At 56.1% G+C, this 17,059-nt stretch overlaps 1 protein-coding gene across 4 annotated transcripts in view; it reads right to left on the reverse strand.

Moving 5' to 3' along the window:
* KIF21B (kinesin family member 21B) overlaps nucleotides 1-17,059 on the reverse strand; it is a 48,470-nt gene that overhangs the window by 21,686 nt on the left and 9,725 nt on the right. For all 4 annotated transcript variants that reach the window (XM_034667004.1, XM_034667005.1, XM_034667003.1 and 1 more), the window contains exons 2-15: nucleotides 12,824-13,046; nucleotides 12,330-12,512; nucleotides 10,075-10,224; nucleotides 9,857-9,991; nucleotides 9,284-9,451; nucleotides 8,827-8,942; nucleotides 8,109-8,304; nucleotides 6,723-6,912; nucleotides 5,690-5,753; nucleotides 5,373-5,591; nucleotides 4,926-5,007; nucleotides 4,369-4,486; nucleotides 3,399-3,590; nucleotides 1,415-1,614 (exon numbers count right to left, since the gene is read on the reverse strand). In XM_034667004.1, coding sequence (XP_034522895.1) covers nucleotides 1,415-1,614; nucleotides 3,399-3,590; nucleotides 4,369-4,486; nucleotides 4,926-5,007; nucleotides 5,373-5,591; nucleotides 5,690-5,753; nucleotides 6,723-6,912; nucleotides 8,109-8,304; nucleotides 8,827-8,942; nucleotides 9,284-9,451; nucleotides 9,857-9,991; nucleotides 10,075-10,224; nucleotides 12,330-12,512; nucleotides 12,824-13,046 — 2,236 coding nt within the window. The remainder of the gene's footprint in view (nucleotides 1-1,414; nucleotides 1,615-3,398; nucleotides 3,591-4,368; nucleotides 4,487-4,925; nucleotides 5,008-5,372; nucleotides 5,592-5,689; nucleotides 5,754-6,722; nucleotides 6,913-8,108; nucleotides 8,305-8,826; nucleotides 8,943-9,283; nucleotides 9,452-9,856; nucleotides 9,992-10,074; nucleotides 10,225-12,329; nucleotides 12,513-12,823; nucleotides 13,047-17,059) is intronic.

Raw genomic sequence — 17,059 nt, forward strand, 5'->3', positions numbered from 1 at the left:
GCTGAGATGAGGGTCCAAGCCGCATTCCAGGGCCAGGCTCACACTGACAACCATAAGAGCCACCACATTTATCAAGAACACGCTATACACCAAGCACTGTTCTTGTGACAGTCACATGAGAGAGGCATTACCATTCTCGTTTTATAAACAAGGAAATGAACCTCAGAGAGACAAACGACTTAGAGTCATAAAGCTGGGCATGAATGGTCAGACTTTTGGCCCAGGTCATTTTGCACCCTCCCAAATCTAGCTTTTACCATAGCCCCAGGGACGACAGCATGCCAGTTCAGAGCAAAGCAAGTGGTCAAGCATAGAAAGCCTGGAACCTGGAGTTGTCAGAGCTGTGGCAAGGGCACAGAGAGCACCCTCGGTGTGGCCGGAGATGACCCAACCTGATAGAGAGCCATGTACCTGGGGCCCTGCGGCATCCGCCCCCTCCCGCCACGTCCTGGTGCCCGAAGCATGACAGTGCAATGTATGCAGGGCTTTAGACACTTTCCAAGTGACGGGGAATAAGAGTCACGTGGAGGGTGATCCTTCCCCCACCACGGAGGCCTCAGACATGACCAGGAACATCACTAGCCTGCATCAGCCTGAGGACAGTCTTGAGGGGAAATGGCCTGGGAGGGAGGGAGGCGAGGCTCTAAAGGGGCTGGCGGCTGGTGGGGTTGGCTTCCGTCTCAGCGGGCAGGCTCTGCGAGGGTGAATCTACGGAGGAAGGCTCGCTGCTGCCGGGTCTTCAGAGTCCAGAATGAGGGTTCTCCCCAAAGACTGGCACCGAGCAGAGCATCCCAGGCCTGACCTGAGAACCGCGGCATGCTAGAAGTTGGGTGCAAACCTGAGCGGGTGGTCTCTGCTGGGGTCAGGGGTCAGAGGCTTCCTAGGGAAGAGCTGTGTCCTCCTAGACAGAGGGCGATCCGCCCAAAGTTGCACACCTCACTTTCCCATGCACAAAACATGATTAATAACAGGACCTCCTTCACGAGCTTCTCCTCGGGACTTTAGTATGCTCGTGCATGTTAGGCAACTAGCCTAGAGCCTGGCCACAGCAAGCGTTCAAATGAAGGTATGATAATTATCATTACCATAGGCAAAGGCTGCCCCCACGAGAGGCCTCAGCGGTACTCGCAGTACTCGCATAGCCCAACCACAAGTATGGTGCTGGTGCAGTTTCCTACCAGAGGGGGCAGTGTTGAGCAGCACCCGGTGGAGCTCCTGGCCTGCCCCTCTACTAGGAGAGGTGGTTCCCCCTGGAGGAGGACCCTGGCTCAGAGGACAGTGCGCAGGACGAGGACGGGTGGACTCATGCCATGCTGCTGTGTCTGAAGACTGTCCATGCTCATAGCGATGATTATTATTAACATCGTAAGTGGGTTTTAAGAAGACACCCCATGGCCACCCCCCCGACCCCTACCTTGGCCTTCTTCATCTCAGCCACCTCGGCCTGCAGCTTCTTCAGCTCCCTTTCGTAGCGGGACTGGTTTTTGAGCAGCCGTGCGTGCTCCTTCTGCGCGGCCTGCAGCTTCTGCAGGTCCCGGTTCATCTCCCGCAGCCGCTTCTCATAGTCAGCCTTGATCTTGTTGGCCTTCTCCTCCGTGTAGCACTCCATGGTGCCTGAGAGCGGTAAGAGGCGGCTGTCAGTGCCCTGCATCCCCGAGGGTTCTATCAGCTTCGGGCTCACAGGCGGTGTGGTGGGGGAGCAGGAGCCTGGGTTCTAGACTCACCCCAGGACCGTGAGCAGGTCACGCCCCTCTATGTGCCTGTTTCTTATTTACACAAGGAGGGGATCAGGCTGGAAGAGGCCAACTCCCCTTCCTGCTCCATCATTCTATGGGACCTTGAGGGGGTGTTTTCATCTCAAGATCTCTGAGCCTCTGGTCCCCAGTTTCCTGCGAGGGTCCTGTGGGCCACCCCTGCTGGCTCGGTTTGGACCCATGAGTGGAGGAAAGGGTCAGGCCAGTGGGAAGGAAAGAGCTAGTAAGAAGACAGTGGTGTAGGCCAGAGCAGAAGGAGAAGCAGATTCTCTATCCTTGACCTTTGCTACCCGAAATGCCAACAGGCGTCTCCATGGAGACGTGTGGCAGACATCTCCGACTTAACAGGCACAAACAGACTCCCAATCTCTGTCTCCCTCACCCCAGAAGGCTTCCCCTCTCCGTAGATGTCATCAGCACCCTTCCAGAAGCTTGAAGCCTGGAGACATCCTTGGCTCCCCTTACATCCTCCAACCAGTCAATCAACAAAACCTTTTGTCTCCACGTTTGAAATGTATCCAGAACGGGACCACTCCTCACCACCTCCTGCCTAAAGCCTCTTTCACCAGGTTCTTTGGTTTTCTTTTTTTAAAATTTTTTTTCCCCAAGGATTCACCAGGATCTTTGTTAACAGTTTTCTAACTGGCCTCAAGCCACCACTTTCATTCCCCTACCCAGCAGCCAGTGATCACCCCAACATGCTTTTAAAACTTACATCACATTCCTCTCTCAAAACTCCACACCTTCCCATCTCTCTCAGAGAACAAAGCAATGTCCTTATAATGATGGGTGTGACCTGGTCCCGTAGTTCTTGCATTATCCCATCTCTTGTCACTGTCCCCTTTCACTGTGTTCCCGCTGTCTGTCCCTTGCTATTCCACCAACATGCCAGGCACACTGCCACCTCCGGGGCTCGGCATCTTCTGTTCTCTGCCTGGAGTACTCAGCCCGTGCTCACTCTCTGCGAGACTTCTCTCACCTCCTTCGGGTCTCTCACATGTCACCTTCTCCGAGATGCCTTCCATGACTGCCCTTTATAAAACTCCTCTCCACTCCTCACCATGCCCTGTCCTCCTTCCCTGCTCTGTTTTTTTCATGGTACTGATCACATCGGGCACGTTACACACTCTGCTTATTTATCTTATTTATGTCTGTCCCTCCCCGCCAGAACGTTCGTACACTTCACGAAGCTGGAATTTTGCTCACCCCAATACCTCTAGCACCTAGAGTAACATCAGCTCTGTAAGATGGAGTCAACAAATGTTTGCTGAGTAAGCGAATGAATGAGAACAGTGATTGAATGAATGTGCTAAGAGCAAGTGTAAAGAAGCTAGAATGTGACAAGTTGGTTTGTAAATGGGATTAAAGGAAAATATTCGCGGAACTGAATGCAGAAAAAAAGCTGAGGAGTGCCATGCCCATGTGCCTAGGGAAATAAAGGATTCTAATACTTAAGATGCTAATAAAAAAATCACAATAATAAATGTAAAATGCGGCAGAGAAGTAGGGTTAGATAGGTGGGTCAGAGGGCCACAGTGCAAATCGGGCAAAATTGGGACCGGGCAAATCCCAAAGGTGCCAGGTGCTGGGGGGCTGGGACAGCGGGGGGAAAGCGGGGGCCGGGCGGGCTAGCGTGGGCCTCACTGAGGTTCTGCAGCACGCGGTCACGCTCCAGCTGTGTGTCTCGGATCTTGTTCTGAAGCAGAATCAGCTTCTCCTCGTACTGGTGTTTGAGTGTCTGCAGCCGTCGCTGGCTGTTCTCCAGCTCGTCGATCAGCTTCTGCTTGATCTCGATCTCACATGTCAGGTCGGCCAGGTCGGCCTGGAAGTTCACCTCTGCGGGGTAGAGACAGGCTCCATCCAGTGCCAGGGGCTTAGGGCGGGAAGGGGGTGCTGGGGGCTTTCCTCTGGTCAGCCACGAGCAGTCGGTGACCAGAGGCTGGAGGCAAGGATAAATGCCATGGTGGGTAAGGGCTTCCAGGCGGGGTGACACATTTGAAGACCAGCCTCAGAGACTGGAGGCTGGCCCAGGAGCCTGGTTGGGGGCAGGGGGCGTCTAGGCATACCACCACACAAGCTGTGCCCAGAGGCCAAGGTCTACCTGTCGTAGATGGCATGGGACCCAGCCTGGGGGGAGGAGGGCTGTGGGTCAGAAATGACAGCAGGGTAGAGCTGATGGGGCAAGTGCCCCCACTTAGAGGAGTGGGTTTCAACACCATTCAAGGCCCAGCTCCGCACCTACCATGCTGGGGAAAGTCACTAGACTTCTCTGAACTTGGGGGGCTCTAAACACCTATGCACAGGGTTGTAGTGAGAACTGAAAACCTCAGGCCATGTGAAGGGTTGGGTGCTGCCATCCTTATCACTGCTGTTGATGGTGGTGGTGGTGGTGGTGGCCGTGGTGGTATCATGTCTGGGAGTTCCGGGACCCACATGTCCACATTCTTTGAGAACTCAAGTAAGGCCTGACCCCAGCCAAGGGGGCATCTGGCTGAGGGTCTTGTAACTGGAGGGTCTGAACAGTTTCTCTGGGCCCAGTGCTGACTGACAGCCGGCCCCGGGCACCTGCCATTTGGCGTGTCGCCTCCCCCTGCCCCAGCCTGGGCATACGCACCCTTCTCGTCAGGGTCTGAGTCCGAGTCCACCAGGCTCTCCTCACTGCCTGAGTCCTCGTCTTCATCCTCGCGCCCCTCCTCCTCCTCACAGCCACTCTCGTCTCGCTCTTCTTCCTCCTGCGCACCGAGCACCATTAGGGGTGGCCAGGGGGCCCTCCTCACTCAGGCTGGGCCTGGCCTCAGGGAGGAGAGCCCAGAAGCAGAGGGAGTCTGGACAAGGCCTCAGGTGTGTCAAGAGGGTGGGGAATGGGGCAGACCAGTCAGGGCCCCTTGTGCCCACCCCCAGTGCCGAAAGAGTACCACCTGACTCCCCCAAAGCCTCCCTGCCCAGCCTCACCCACTGGGGATGAGGCGGGGGGGAACTGAGGGATGGAGATCATCATGGCAACCAGTCAGCCATACGAGGAAGCTCAGGGACCAACTCAACTGGAGGCAGACCTAAGCCTCTCCCCCACCCTGCCAAGGTGATCATGGGGGTCCCTCCACTCAGCAGGGACACGGGGGTGGGGGTGGGGGGGAAGCATGGAGAGGGGAGGGGACAGGGGCAGTCCCTCACCTCCTCAGCCTCATTCTCATCGGTCTCCTCACTGTTTTCCTGTTGGAGTTTTGCCCTCTTTTTGAAGGCCTCCTTCTCTGGGCTGCCCAAGAGTGAAGGGTAGGCCAGGTTAGCTTTGAGCATGTGGCAGGGGGTGGCAGGGGAGGGACAGGAATGTCTGGTCTGAAGGGCAGGAGGATGGGGCCGGTTCCCATTCTGCGGAGAATCTGGCCGCTCCTCTCCACCCCCCCAACCCCCCCCAACCCCGTCTAGAATTAACCCTGGGTAATCTCCACCCTCCCCTCAGGGGAAGGTGCAGCATTAGAGAAAGGGTGGGGGGCTTCTGCCCAAAAGGCTGAGCAAATGTGCTCGGTGAGCTCCCAAGTAGCCCCTGGGGCAGCGCCGGCTACAGCAGGGGGTCAGCCACGCTCCTGGAGAGCCCGCAAAGCTGGGGCGCACTCGCCTCACCTCTTTCTCCGCTGCCTGACCTCCTTCTTCTTGAGCCGCTCCAGGTCCTGCTTGGCCCGGCGGATCACCTCAGAGGCGTCCTCCATGGAGCTGGCTGGGCTGCCCCCGAAGGCCGCAGCGCCTGGAGACGCGCCCAGGGAGTAGGGGCTCCGAGCCGAGGCCCGGGAGAGGCTGCGACGCAGGGACTCGTTCATGGCCTCACTCTCCAGGAGCTTCGTCCTGCGTGGGGAGAGCCAGCGGGTGAACCGACGCTGCCCCGGGCTCTAGCCCGGCCCAGGCCCTCCTCCACGGCTCCCAGACCCGCTGGGAGCACTCACCGCAGCTCCTCAATCTCCCGGATGTAGTTCTGGATCAGCGCACCAATGGCCTCATTGCCATCACCTGGAGAGGGAAGGCGGCGGGGAGAGGGCAACACAGAGGGTAAGGAACGGCAAGGACCTGCCGCCCGGAACTGGTGGTCTTGTACCCGGGCCTCCATTAGGGTACCACACATGGGCGTGGTACTACACGAAGAAACACCTGTCCATGCGACGGGTATATGCAAGCACGGCTGGAGACAGCAGGAATCAGAAGCAACCAAGCTCCATCCGGAGAGGACTGCTATCAGACAGTGTTCACTATCCTCACATAGGGAACACTGTGCCATTTACAAGAATCAAGTAGGTTTATATGTTTTAACATGGGAAGATCTCCAAAGCATAATGCTAAGTGAAAGTGGGAAGCCAAAGGACAATACACATGGTCTCCTACACAGAAAAAGAAAGGGCAGTATATATTCGCACACACACCTATGTGCATATGTACATATGAATATACATTCACGCTTGGAGCAAAGACATGGACAAAGGTGTGGGCAAACGTGCACGGGCTACTTCTAAGTAGAGAGGACGTGGAGTGGAGAGTTTAATGAGGGGGTATTTTTAACTTTTACTTTATATACCCATGTTAAGCAAGGACGGTGTATTCATGTATTGCTGATGGTCATAAAAAAAGGTTTTAAATCAACTGGGGGGCGCCTAGGTGGCTCAGTTAGTTAAGCATCTAACTCCTGATTTTGGCTCAGGTCATGATCTCAGGGTTGTGAGATCGAGCCCCATGTGGGCTCTGTGCTCAGTGGGGAGTCTGCTTGAGATTCTCTCTCTTCCTCTCCCTCTGCCACTGCCCCCTCACCCTGCCTCTCTCTCTCAAATAAGTAAATCTTTTAAAAAAAATCAATTAGAAAAAATTTATAAATGCACTGATCTGTGAATTGATTTACTGGCCCAGCTTGCCTAATATCGTAGGGTCGGTATGGGAACAGGGGGTCCCAGCCATTGGGTGTCTGAGCTAGCCTGGTGCACCCCGACTTACCAGCCTTGGCCAGGAGCAGATTAGCCTCCTGGCTCATGAGTTGAGTGACGCGGTTGTTGATGGCATCGATGGCCTCCTGCATGGCCTTCACCCGCAGACGCAGTGCCCCGTTCTCCTTCTGCAGCATGGCATTCTCCCGGAACAGGTCACTGTAGCCTTCGGCACCATCCTCCCCGATCACCCTCTTGCCCTGGGACGAGGGGCGGGCAGGGAGCAGTCAGGTGCCAGAGCTCGCACGGCGGGGAAGGGCTGGTGACGCACCTAGCAGCACCACCAGTCTCTCCCACCCCACGTTTCCTAAAACACAGCTCCTGTCTCCCAGGGCTCTCATTGACAACCAGAAAGTCCAAATTCTACAACCAGCCATTCCAGCCTCCCCCAATCTTACCTTGACTTACCTACCTTTCCACTGCCTACCTTCCTATTACCGTAAGTGCTAACCCAAGGGCCAAAACCCTAAGGGGCCCAGGCAGTTGGCATAAGTGAGTCTGAGTACAAGACAACAGGGAGTGGTGGCGACTGGAGTTAACAGAGTCACAGACCTGTGGTCTGTTAAAAGGGGNTAAGGGGCCCAGGCAGTTGGCATAAGTGAGTCTGAGTACAAGACAACAGGGAGTGGTGGCGACTGGAGTTAACAGAGTCACAGACCTGTGGTCTGTTAAAAGGGGCAGCAACTAGGCCACTCCAGCCAACGTAGTGCTATATGTTGTTAGGTCTTCACCTTTTTTGGGAAAAACTGAAATTCCGATTTTCAGAAAGGCAACGAAGTTGCATTCTTTTAAAACAAAGGGCAAGTCAAACCCAAACCCAAATTTGTGTACCAGATTCACACGATGGGCTACCAGCAGCCATTGACCTTTGCCTTAGTCATATGGAATTAGACGCTTCCCGGCAGAAGCACCCATTTCCCCATCTCTGTGCCTGCGAGCATGGCTTGTTCGCATCCTGGAATCCTGCTCCACTTGCTTTTGATGATATCTCTTTCTTTTTTCAAAATCGATATAACAGGCCCCCTCTTCTTGAGGCCTTTCCTGACTGCGCACCTGAGTGAGGAGGGCCAGCTCTCTCTCCTCTGCCCTGCCCCAGGCACACTGGACTCATGTGGTCCCATCAATTATTCTTAGTCTGTACCACAGGCTAGGAGTCTCATCTGCTCCCACGCAGCACAGTCAGCGGGCATGAAACACAAGCCTCGGTCCTGGGCAACAGAGCTAACCCCAGCGGCTCCGACCGTGCTCGATTCGCCCCCGGGAGCCCCTTCGTCATGGCTGGCACACAGCCAATACTCAGGAAGCGGTGGGGAGTGGTCGGGGAGGCAAGGGACGGGGCGAGGGGGGGAGAGGGAGGCCGAAGAACTAGGGCCCACCGTGCGCAGACTGTGCTCACCGCCTTGTACTCCATCAGCTCCATCTGTAGCCGAGCGATCTCGGCCCGCAGGGCGCTGATCTGCTGGCTCGTCTTGTCCTGGTTCACCACCACCTTGTTCTTGATGTTGCGGGCCCGATTGGCATATTTGAGTGTGTTGAGCGTCTCCATGAAGTCCCGGTCTGAGGGGCTCACACAGGCAATCATGATGGTCTGGCTGGGGGGGGGGGGGCAGTAGGAGAGTGAGTTTCGAGGGGTACAGCCAAGTCCCCGGAAGCCTCGCTCCAGGGCAGAGCTCCGGCTCCCAACCTATTCCCCTACTGCCTTAATGCCCTAAGGACCTGGGCATTCACCAGGGAAGCACCTGGGACCTGGGGCTCTGGACCACCTAGCCACGGGGTTCCTTCCAACAGTAGCAACCCACAGTGAAGGCAGCTGGTCATGGGACATGTCACTGCCGGTCACAGATCTGTATTTCCTTAGTGGTTTCCATCATTACCCTATTTGTGCTTTATCACTTCAAGACTATCTCTCCCTGCTGTGCAGACAAGGGAACTGAGTCTGACCATACTGGCTAAAGGTCATGCGGCATCTCAAGGCTCCTGACTCCCAAGCCCACAGCCAGCAGTAGGAAGGCCTCCTCGTCCACAAGGCCCTCGTGAATCAAACCCTCACATCAGGATTCTCCAGGAGGTTCCCGTCTCCCCTGCCCCTTCCCTGGATGTTGGCTGTAGGGTACCTGTTGCCCCCCAGCGAGTCCTGGAGGAGCCGAGTGAGCTTCGAGTCCCTGTAGGGCACGTGTACCACCTTCTTGCTCTGGTCCCCCAAGGCGCTGATCACGTTGCCCAAGGCCAGCTGTGGGAGACAGACCCTGGCACTTGAGAGGCACTCAGGGAGAGGGGGAGTGGAAACAAGACAGCCCCTGAGCCATCTGTACCTGCCTCGATGACCCAGCAGCCTTCAAGCTTCCTGAGAGGGTTTATGTGCAGATATGATCATTTGGTGAAGTCAAGAAGTTGGGGGCAAGGGAGAGGGCAAAGGACCAAAGGCGTAACGGTAGTGATATATGGGTGCCCTGGCCAGCAGCCAGCAAGAGGCACAAGGAGGACGGGGCAGCCGTGGGCCTGGAGGGTCTGGAAAGGGTCTGAGACTGAGCTGTGCTGGCCCCTGGGGCTGGTGACCCGCTGAGTGCCTACCAGGCCGCAGTTGATGGAGATGCCCTCCTTGGCCCGCTCGCCGGTGGCCCCCGTCCGCTTCAGCCGCTCTGAGCCAGCCAGGTCCACGAAGTGAAACTTAGCAGTGAGTGTCTCATACTCACTGGTGGGAGCCGTGCCCTCAGGAAGCCCCGTCACCGCCTCATTCACCTGCAGCAGAAGTTAGCAGCTGACGCACCCCGGCCTGCCCCACCTCGCGGTTCCTCTGATCTTGGCCCTCGTCCCTCAGAAATGCTGCCTGGGGGGGATTCGGGGCTGAGAGGCAGGGCAGGCTGCAGCGCCCTCTCCCCTTGCACGTGAGAGAATCTGCCGATGTACACAGTACTGGCACATGCGATGCTCGTGCAAGCCTCACAACCATAGGGGTTGGGGTACCCCATTGTACAGGTGGGGGGACTGAGGCTGAAGAAAAAAGAACAAGAAAAATCAACAAATGGCCAAGGCAAGCCCCAACCCCCGATTTGCTAGCTTCAGCTCCATGGCTCCTTCCTCTTCTTGCCCTCCTGAGAAGCCCCTCCCACTGCACCAGCTCCTGGGCCTCCGTAGGTTCCTTACTGGGTCGGGCTGGGGGCACACTCGCATCTGGCACACGTGGATGGTGAAGATAGCGTGTGAGCGGGAGCTCTGCACATTCATCTGTGTGCTGGCCGTGGTGCGGGACAGGGCGCCCTGCTTCAGGCACTGGATCAGCTGCGGGGAGAGGCACAAGTCAGGGCAGGAGACGGGCCGTGGAGCCGGCCCCCGCCTGCCCAGGACCTCCGGTGGGTGCTCACCTCCTCCTGGGAGGTGATGAGGCGGGAAGTGACGCCTGTGGTGTAGATGCCACCATTCCCATCCTCGTGGATCTTGATGTTGGACCTGCGGTGGCGGGCGTCAGGGTCACGGGTGCTATCAAACAGGTCGAGGATCTCCTCGTTGTAGAGCTGTGTGGGGGCAGAAAGAGCTGCTGGGTGCATGTGGCATGTGCTCTGGGGCCCCGAGGGGCTTTCCCATGTTTATAAACCAGCTCTGTTTTGCAGATGTGGAAACTGAGGCTCTGGGAGGTGAACTTGCCAACCCTGGTCCACTCTGGGTTCTGGATTCCAGGATCTTTCTTCTAAACAGAAGTGGGGGGCAGCTGGGTCCTGGGCAGAACTATACTGAGGTTGTGCTTCCACTCCCCCAAGGAACCAGCATTCAGCAGCTTTCAGTCTTGTCAGGGGACTAAGGACCTAAAGGGGACAAGGGGACTCAGGTCTTAGATGTAGATGAAGAAGTTAGGACCATAAATCAGGCAGATCCTATTATGTTTGTTGCTAGGCTGGGAAAGGGGGTGGGGATGTGGTTTCGGATGAGGGAGGGGACAGGCAGAGCTCAGTAGAGACCATGCCTTGATCCCAATGATCCCTGGGGGTTGAGGTGAGGACAACCTCCCAGTGGGGGAGGAATGTGGGCATGGAGAGCATGCCGCTGGGGCCCTGCATCCTGGGGAGAGCCTAGAGAGACCACTTGGCGGGGGAGGTGGCCTGGCCAGGAGTAGTCACCTTATCTCACATGGTCTCAGCCTTGGAGATTCCTGTGTTTGGAATCGCTGGCAGGGTAAACTTACCTGCTGCGATATTCCCCAGGCAGGGAGCCGGGGCTGGGGCATGGGGAAAAGGGACTGGGCAGCTTGGTCAGTGGCCAGCAGAAACCTGTGGGGGAGGGGCGGGCTGCAGCCCTCCGACATCCGAGGCTTTGATGCCTCAAAGGGACAGAAATACTCCACAGGAAGGGGAAGGGGAAACGGAAGGGACTGGTGCAGATGTGGGTGCCATGGTGTCTGTCTGTCTGTTGGGACAGGCACACCGGCATCATTTAACCCCTTGTGGTTCGCCCTTTGGCATGAGTTTTCTAGGAACTGCCCTACTCTTTGGGGATCCCCATGGAAACAGAATAGGGAAAAGAAGAAAACAAAGAGATGGAAAAGCTGATAGAGATACACAGCAGAACACACACACACACACACACACACACACACACGCAGTCACTTTATCAGAAGCAAAGTCCAGGAGGACAATGAAAAACTCTCAAGCCTAAAATACAGGGTCCCCTAAGGGGAAAGCAGCCACTCTGAGGGCCCAGGAGGGAGTCATAACGGTGCAGTGAGCAGGGTGGGCCATGGAAGCCCTAGAGAGGGCTGGAGCCTCACCCCTCCCTCAGAGGACAACCTGTGTACAGTCAGAGCCCAGGACAGCTCCCTACCCAGCAAATGCCCCAGAGCCAGGGGGGTCAATGGGTTGGGGTTTCACATGTGGAGAACTGAAACCACCTGGTTCAAGCTCCCAAAGGAGGAGGCTGTTCGAGTCAGGCACTCATGAGAAGCATCCAGGAACAGCTGCTTTCTTAGACACCCTTCTGAGAGGCCCTTTGATAGGCCAAAGATTCCTTCCTCTACCTGCAAAGTTCCCAGATGCCCAAAGCCTGGCCTTGGCACACAGACATTCTCCCAGAAAGAGGCAAGACCAGTTACAAAGAAAAACTCCTTCTGGAGGACCTCCCTGCCCTGAGGTCAGAGAAGATTTGGAGGAGGGTCCGTAAGGACCTCGGCCAGAGGGGATAGCGCAGGCTTCTCTGAGGCTGGGGAGCAACCTGCCGAGGCAAGAAGAACGGGCAGGAACCAGAGTTCTCATATGTGCCAGACACGTACTTCCATGCCATTCTCACGAAACACGTAAGGAAACATATTACAGCCATCGTGCAGTGGTGACACGACGTGCCCAAGGTCACACAGCTAATGAGTGTCAGGGCTGACAATCAGTCAGGGTTTGAAGAGATCTTAAAGGTTCTCAGTGACTCAAGCCCCTTCTGACACAGGAAGCCTCTTCAGAGTGTCCCACCAGAGGTCTTCCAGCTCTTGCTTGGGTATTTGCAGCAGCGGGATACTCAGCAGCTATCAATGCTTCCACAGCTCCCCTAGGCTCATTCCTCTGTCCTGGGGGTAAGCCCAACCTCATGGTTTTGCTGTTCCCCAAATCTCCCTTCCACCCGCACTACGAGGCCACAGTACCTCCAGGAACTGAGCGCTGACTTTGAACTCAGGCCCAGCCACACCCTGCTCCTGCGCCCGCCGTTTGCGCTCAGCAATGCCCCCGAAGAGGTGTGCGATGGCCCTGGGAATGATGCCCTGCTCCTGCTCCGACGTCGCCGTGTCAAAGCCAGTGCCCATCGTGTATGTCTTCCCGGCCCCTGTCTGCATCAGCAAGGATGGAAGGACGGTGTGAGCACCCTCGGGGGGCCACCAGCAAGCCGGGAGCCTCAGACCCTTACTACGTACCTCCCAGCCCGGGTCACCCACCCCTCCTGGTCCCAAAGCCGCACCCTGGGGGAGTCTCCTCGGAGTGACAGCCTCTCTGGAACAGCTAGCAGTGAAACAGCATGCTGGGACAATAGACAAAACCGCAGCGCCATCTCAACGGGTCTGAAGGGGGAGGGGATGCTCTCTCCCAGCAGCTGCGGAGACAAGGGTTGGAGGGGCCAGCGGTGGGAGGGGAGGCGGCTTACCTGCCCATAGGCCAGCACTGTGGCATTGTAGCCCTCGAAGCAGCCCTCGATGAGCTGGCTCACACAGGTCGAATAGATTTGTTCCTGCCAGGTGTCCAGGTCAAAGACAAAGTCATAGGTGAAGGCCTTGTCCTTCCCCAGAAGGACCTGGGGCTCCCCAGGGGTGACAGAGGTGCAGATGTGACAGCCCTCAATCTTCTCCTTTGATAGCTGGGGCCGAATCCTGCCCGGAAAGGGGAGAGCCCTGGGTCAGACCCGGCCGGCAGGGGACTGCCATGGCCCTCCTCGCTCATGCTGCCTGCCAAGCTTCCACTTTCCCAGGCCCCCTCCAGCCCCCACCAGCTGGAAGAGAAGGAAGGAAGCTTAGGAGCCTCCCCAGAGGACGAAGGCAACTTTTGTAACAATACAATAATAATAATAATAATAATAATAGTAAGAATAATATCTACTCTACCCAAACATTTATTGAGCAGTTGCTAACATTTACCAAGCACTCTACGCACGGGATCTGGGTTAAAAGTATTTTACATAAATGAATTCGTGTATTCTTCACTATAAATCTGTAAGGTACATATTATTTGCCTAATTTTACAGATGAGAAAATAGAGGCTAACAGAGTTTAAGTGACTTGCCCAAGATTGTACTGTGGGGCACAACAGAACCAACCCCAGGTCTGACATCAAAGCTCACACTCCTGGTTGAGCGGAGAGCCCTAGAAATCAGTGTCCCACAGATCAGGAAGAGACAGCTTGCTCCCTCTGGGAGGTAAGGCTCAGCACCAGAGTGGTGACAGGAGGGACAAGCCTGGCTGCCCCTCCCCCTCAAAAAAACTGAATTAAAGAACAGACAACAGCTTCTGCCAAGGCCTGCAGGGGCTGCCAGTCCTCCAGCTGCAGAGCCCCCTCTCAGATGCCAGAGGCTGGAGGAACATTCTCAGGCACGAGTTCTGGTTCCTCTCCGGGAGCCAAGGGGGCCAGACCAAGCACATCCCCGCCAGACCAGGCCAAGCTGAGAAAGGCAGGACCCTCTACAAGGGATCCCAGGCCGGCCACAGGAGGGGCCCCATCCCAACTCCTGCTGGGCTCCCTGACAAGAGGAAGAAAAGTGGCACCAGGGCTGAATGGGAGCCAACCATAGATAGGGGTATCACCATCCAGCCACCTCTTCTCCCTCTTCTAAGCAGCCATTGCCATGACGAGGTCCCCATGGCAACCAAGTGTGAGTCAGTGAGCATGCGCTGTAGGGACAGGCAGAAAAGCGCTTCCCAAATGCCTAAAGTAAAAGGGCGGTGGGGGTGGGTTAGGCGCTAATGCTCATGGTCTCACACAAGCCAGCCCTATCAGCCAGGCACTCACAATGAGCTGCTTGTCAGGCTTCTTTTCCCAAAGCCAACATTTACCAAGAGAAAAAAAGAGTGAAAGGGCCAGGCCAGCGTGCATCCAGAGCTGAGGGAGACCTAGCCACAGAGCCAGGGCCACCAAGTCGCCATCCTGTCCCTGACTGGAGCTGCCCCAGCATCCAAGGCCCACTCAGAGCTTCAGGCCAGGGGAGGTGCTCCCCTCAGCCTGTTGCCTGCACTTTGCTGCAAGAGGGCTCAAGGCGGGGTAAGTCCCAGGGGAGCATGTGGGGGGCGGTTAGCTGCACCAGGCCAAGTCCACACCATAGATGGTAGTCTGGATTTTCTTCAGAAGTGTTTTCCCTTCGGTGTCAACGGGTCCTCACAGGTTAGTGGCTCTCCCCTCACTGAGGCTGACAGGAATGGAGGCTTACCACCTTCATCCACGCTATCTAGCTGTTCCAGGTCAAGTTGAAATTAGAACCCAGCCTCTCGGTGTCCCCCCTGAACTGGTTTCTGACTGGGAAGGGAGCAGCTGATTCTTGCTCGTCCTCTCTAGAACCTGCAGACCGGAAACTTGACCCACCAGTAAGAGGTCTGGGCCAGCAGTTCTCCTAGCTCAACCACTAATAGTGGCAACTGACACAAATTCGCACTCACTGCACCCGGGAGTGTCTAAGCACTGACGCATACCAACTCGTGATCCTGAAGAGAACGCCTGCGGTGAATACTACCCTGGTTTGTAGGGAAGGAAATGAGATGGTGCCCAGTCGGTCACAGATAGTAAGGGGCAGAGCGGCGCTGGAACAATGTGCGTGTGCAGTGTGTGTGGGCTGCCTCCACTATTTCTACGTGGCCGTGTCAGTAAGGGCAGGGCTCAGGCGGCCTGGGGGACAGAACGGCTCATACACACAGGGAGACAGCAGGCCCAGCTCCAGAAGACAGGCGTGGCACTGCATGCAAGGCACACTCTGGCCCTCAGAGCTGCCTCTGCCCCTGGGCCTGTGGGACCCAGGACCAAATACTTACTGCCCAGGGTGTCCAGGTGCCTCCCAGGTGAACCGAGGGTCTGGCCTGGGAAGCGTCCAGCTTTGCTGGCTAGCACCAACTCCGGAAGACACCCTCCCTATCATGTGGGCTGCTTGTGATAGGATTCCTGGATCCAATTCAAATACCATTTAATTACCCCAGGCAGATGGCAGTGCTGGTGATTGGAGGAAATCGAATCAGGATCCCTGGAGACAGTGGGAGCAGGGGAGGGGGAGCAGCAGCCCTGCCTGGCAGAGCCCATCAGTGTGAGGGACTGCTTCTCCTTCAATAACCAGCCCCAAGAACACGGCGGAGCACACCTGCCAGGTACAAGAGAACTGGCAGAAAAGCAGTCTGGGAAAGAGGTTGGAGAAGAGGGGCTCCAGAGTTTTAGGGTCTAGGAATTGTGAAGTCAGTCAGGCATTCACCCTGGGGCCCTTATCCTGGGATGTGAGGCCCAGCACATCTTGACGTGGGGGTCCTCTGTGGTCAGAGAGAGCCAGCCAGCCCCAGGCTGGCCCATTTGAAGCACCAGGGTGCTTTGCAGGGTATAGATGGGTAAGCAATGTTATCCAGAGCAAAAGGTACCAGCTGGGAGACAAAGGACATGGGCTCAGGAGTCATTAATTCCCAAAGCAACTGACCTGGACGAGGGAGAGTGTTAGTCCCAGGAATGGGACTTGATTGAGTAACTGGAGGTAGAGAATTAAGAAAAAGAAAATTAACATTTTATGTATGTTTTCCATGTGCTAGCTGGGCCAGGCACCTGCCACGGACTACCTCACTTAAGTGATGCAATGAGCTAGGGATTTCAATGCCCATTTTCCAGAGAGGAAAGTTGAGGCTTGAAGTGGCTAAAGCATACACAAACAGTAAATACAGTGAAGGCGGGCATCAGTTCCGTCTCTGCCTGACTATGAAGCCCACAGTCTCTTCTGCTTCTCCAGCTACCTCCTGTCTGGGAAATTCTCCATCCCCAAATCGATAGATAAGCTTTCTCCCACAGCACCACCATCAGAGCCACGGAGGCACTCTGGAAGGAATCCTGCTCTATCTGTTCATGTGTGCCCCAGACCAGGCACCAGGCTGGCCCTGCCTCAGGGTTTGCCATACAGCAGGGGCAGACGTTATGTCCCAGCTGTCCTGGGGCTCACTCCTCACCACACCCTGCCCAGCAGAGGATTCAAACCCGCACCCCACAGGTGGGAGACCAGAGGGCTGGGAGATAAAGTTCGGGGTCTTGGACAAGCCTCTGCCTGCACCCCCTTCTTGTTCAGGAGCTGCTGCTTCCTGCCGTGTCCTCAAGATGTTCTGTTCCCAGTGCTAACTTTCTAAGAACTCAAACACCTTCCCCTCCAGCAGCCTCCTCTGCTGGCCCCACCCTGGGTGAGGTCACTTCTGTGCACTGCCGTCAAAGGAGCAGGGGCCCTCAGCCAGCCCCACCCTGCCCCAGATAAGCGGAAGGCTGAGGCTTCCCGTTACAGCAAGGTGGCGGGGATGGGAGCCACTCCCAGCGCTGGTCCTTCATGGGGACATGGGAGAGGGGTCAGGGATGGAAACCAGTTTCTAGGGTCTTGCAAGTAAACCACAGACCCCAGGAGCTGTAGACCAGATCCAGGACTAGGACGAGGTGAGGTATTTGCCATAAGTGCAAAACTTAACCGGGTATGAAAAAACTCAGTAATCAAGATTAAATTATAATTTAATGCAATATTTGAAAAGCTCAAATCAGCAAACTATGGCCCCGTGGGCCAGCTGCTTTTTATCGGTAGCTTTGTGGGCCACACGTCCACTACCATTTCTGTCCAGGGACCTCCTGCATCTCACCCCAAGCCCCAGGCCTGCAAAGCTGCCCTCCACCCCTTCTCAAG

This window comes from Ailuropoda melanoleuca, chromosome 8 (assembly GCF_002007445.2).
Source record: "Ailuropoda melanoleuca isolate Jingjing chromosome 8, ASM200744v2, whole genome shotgun sequence".
Lineage (NCBI taxonomy): Eukaryota > Metazoa > Chordata > Mammalia > Carnivora > Ursidae > Ailuropoda > Ailuropoda melanoleuca.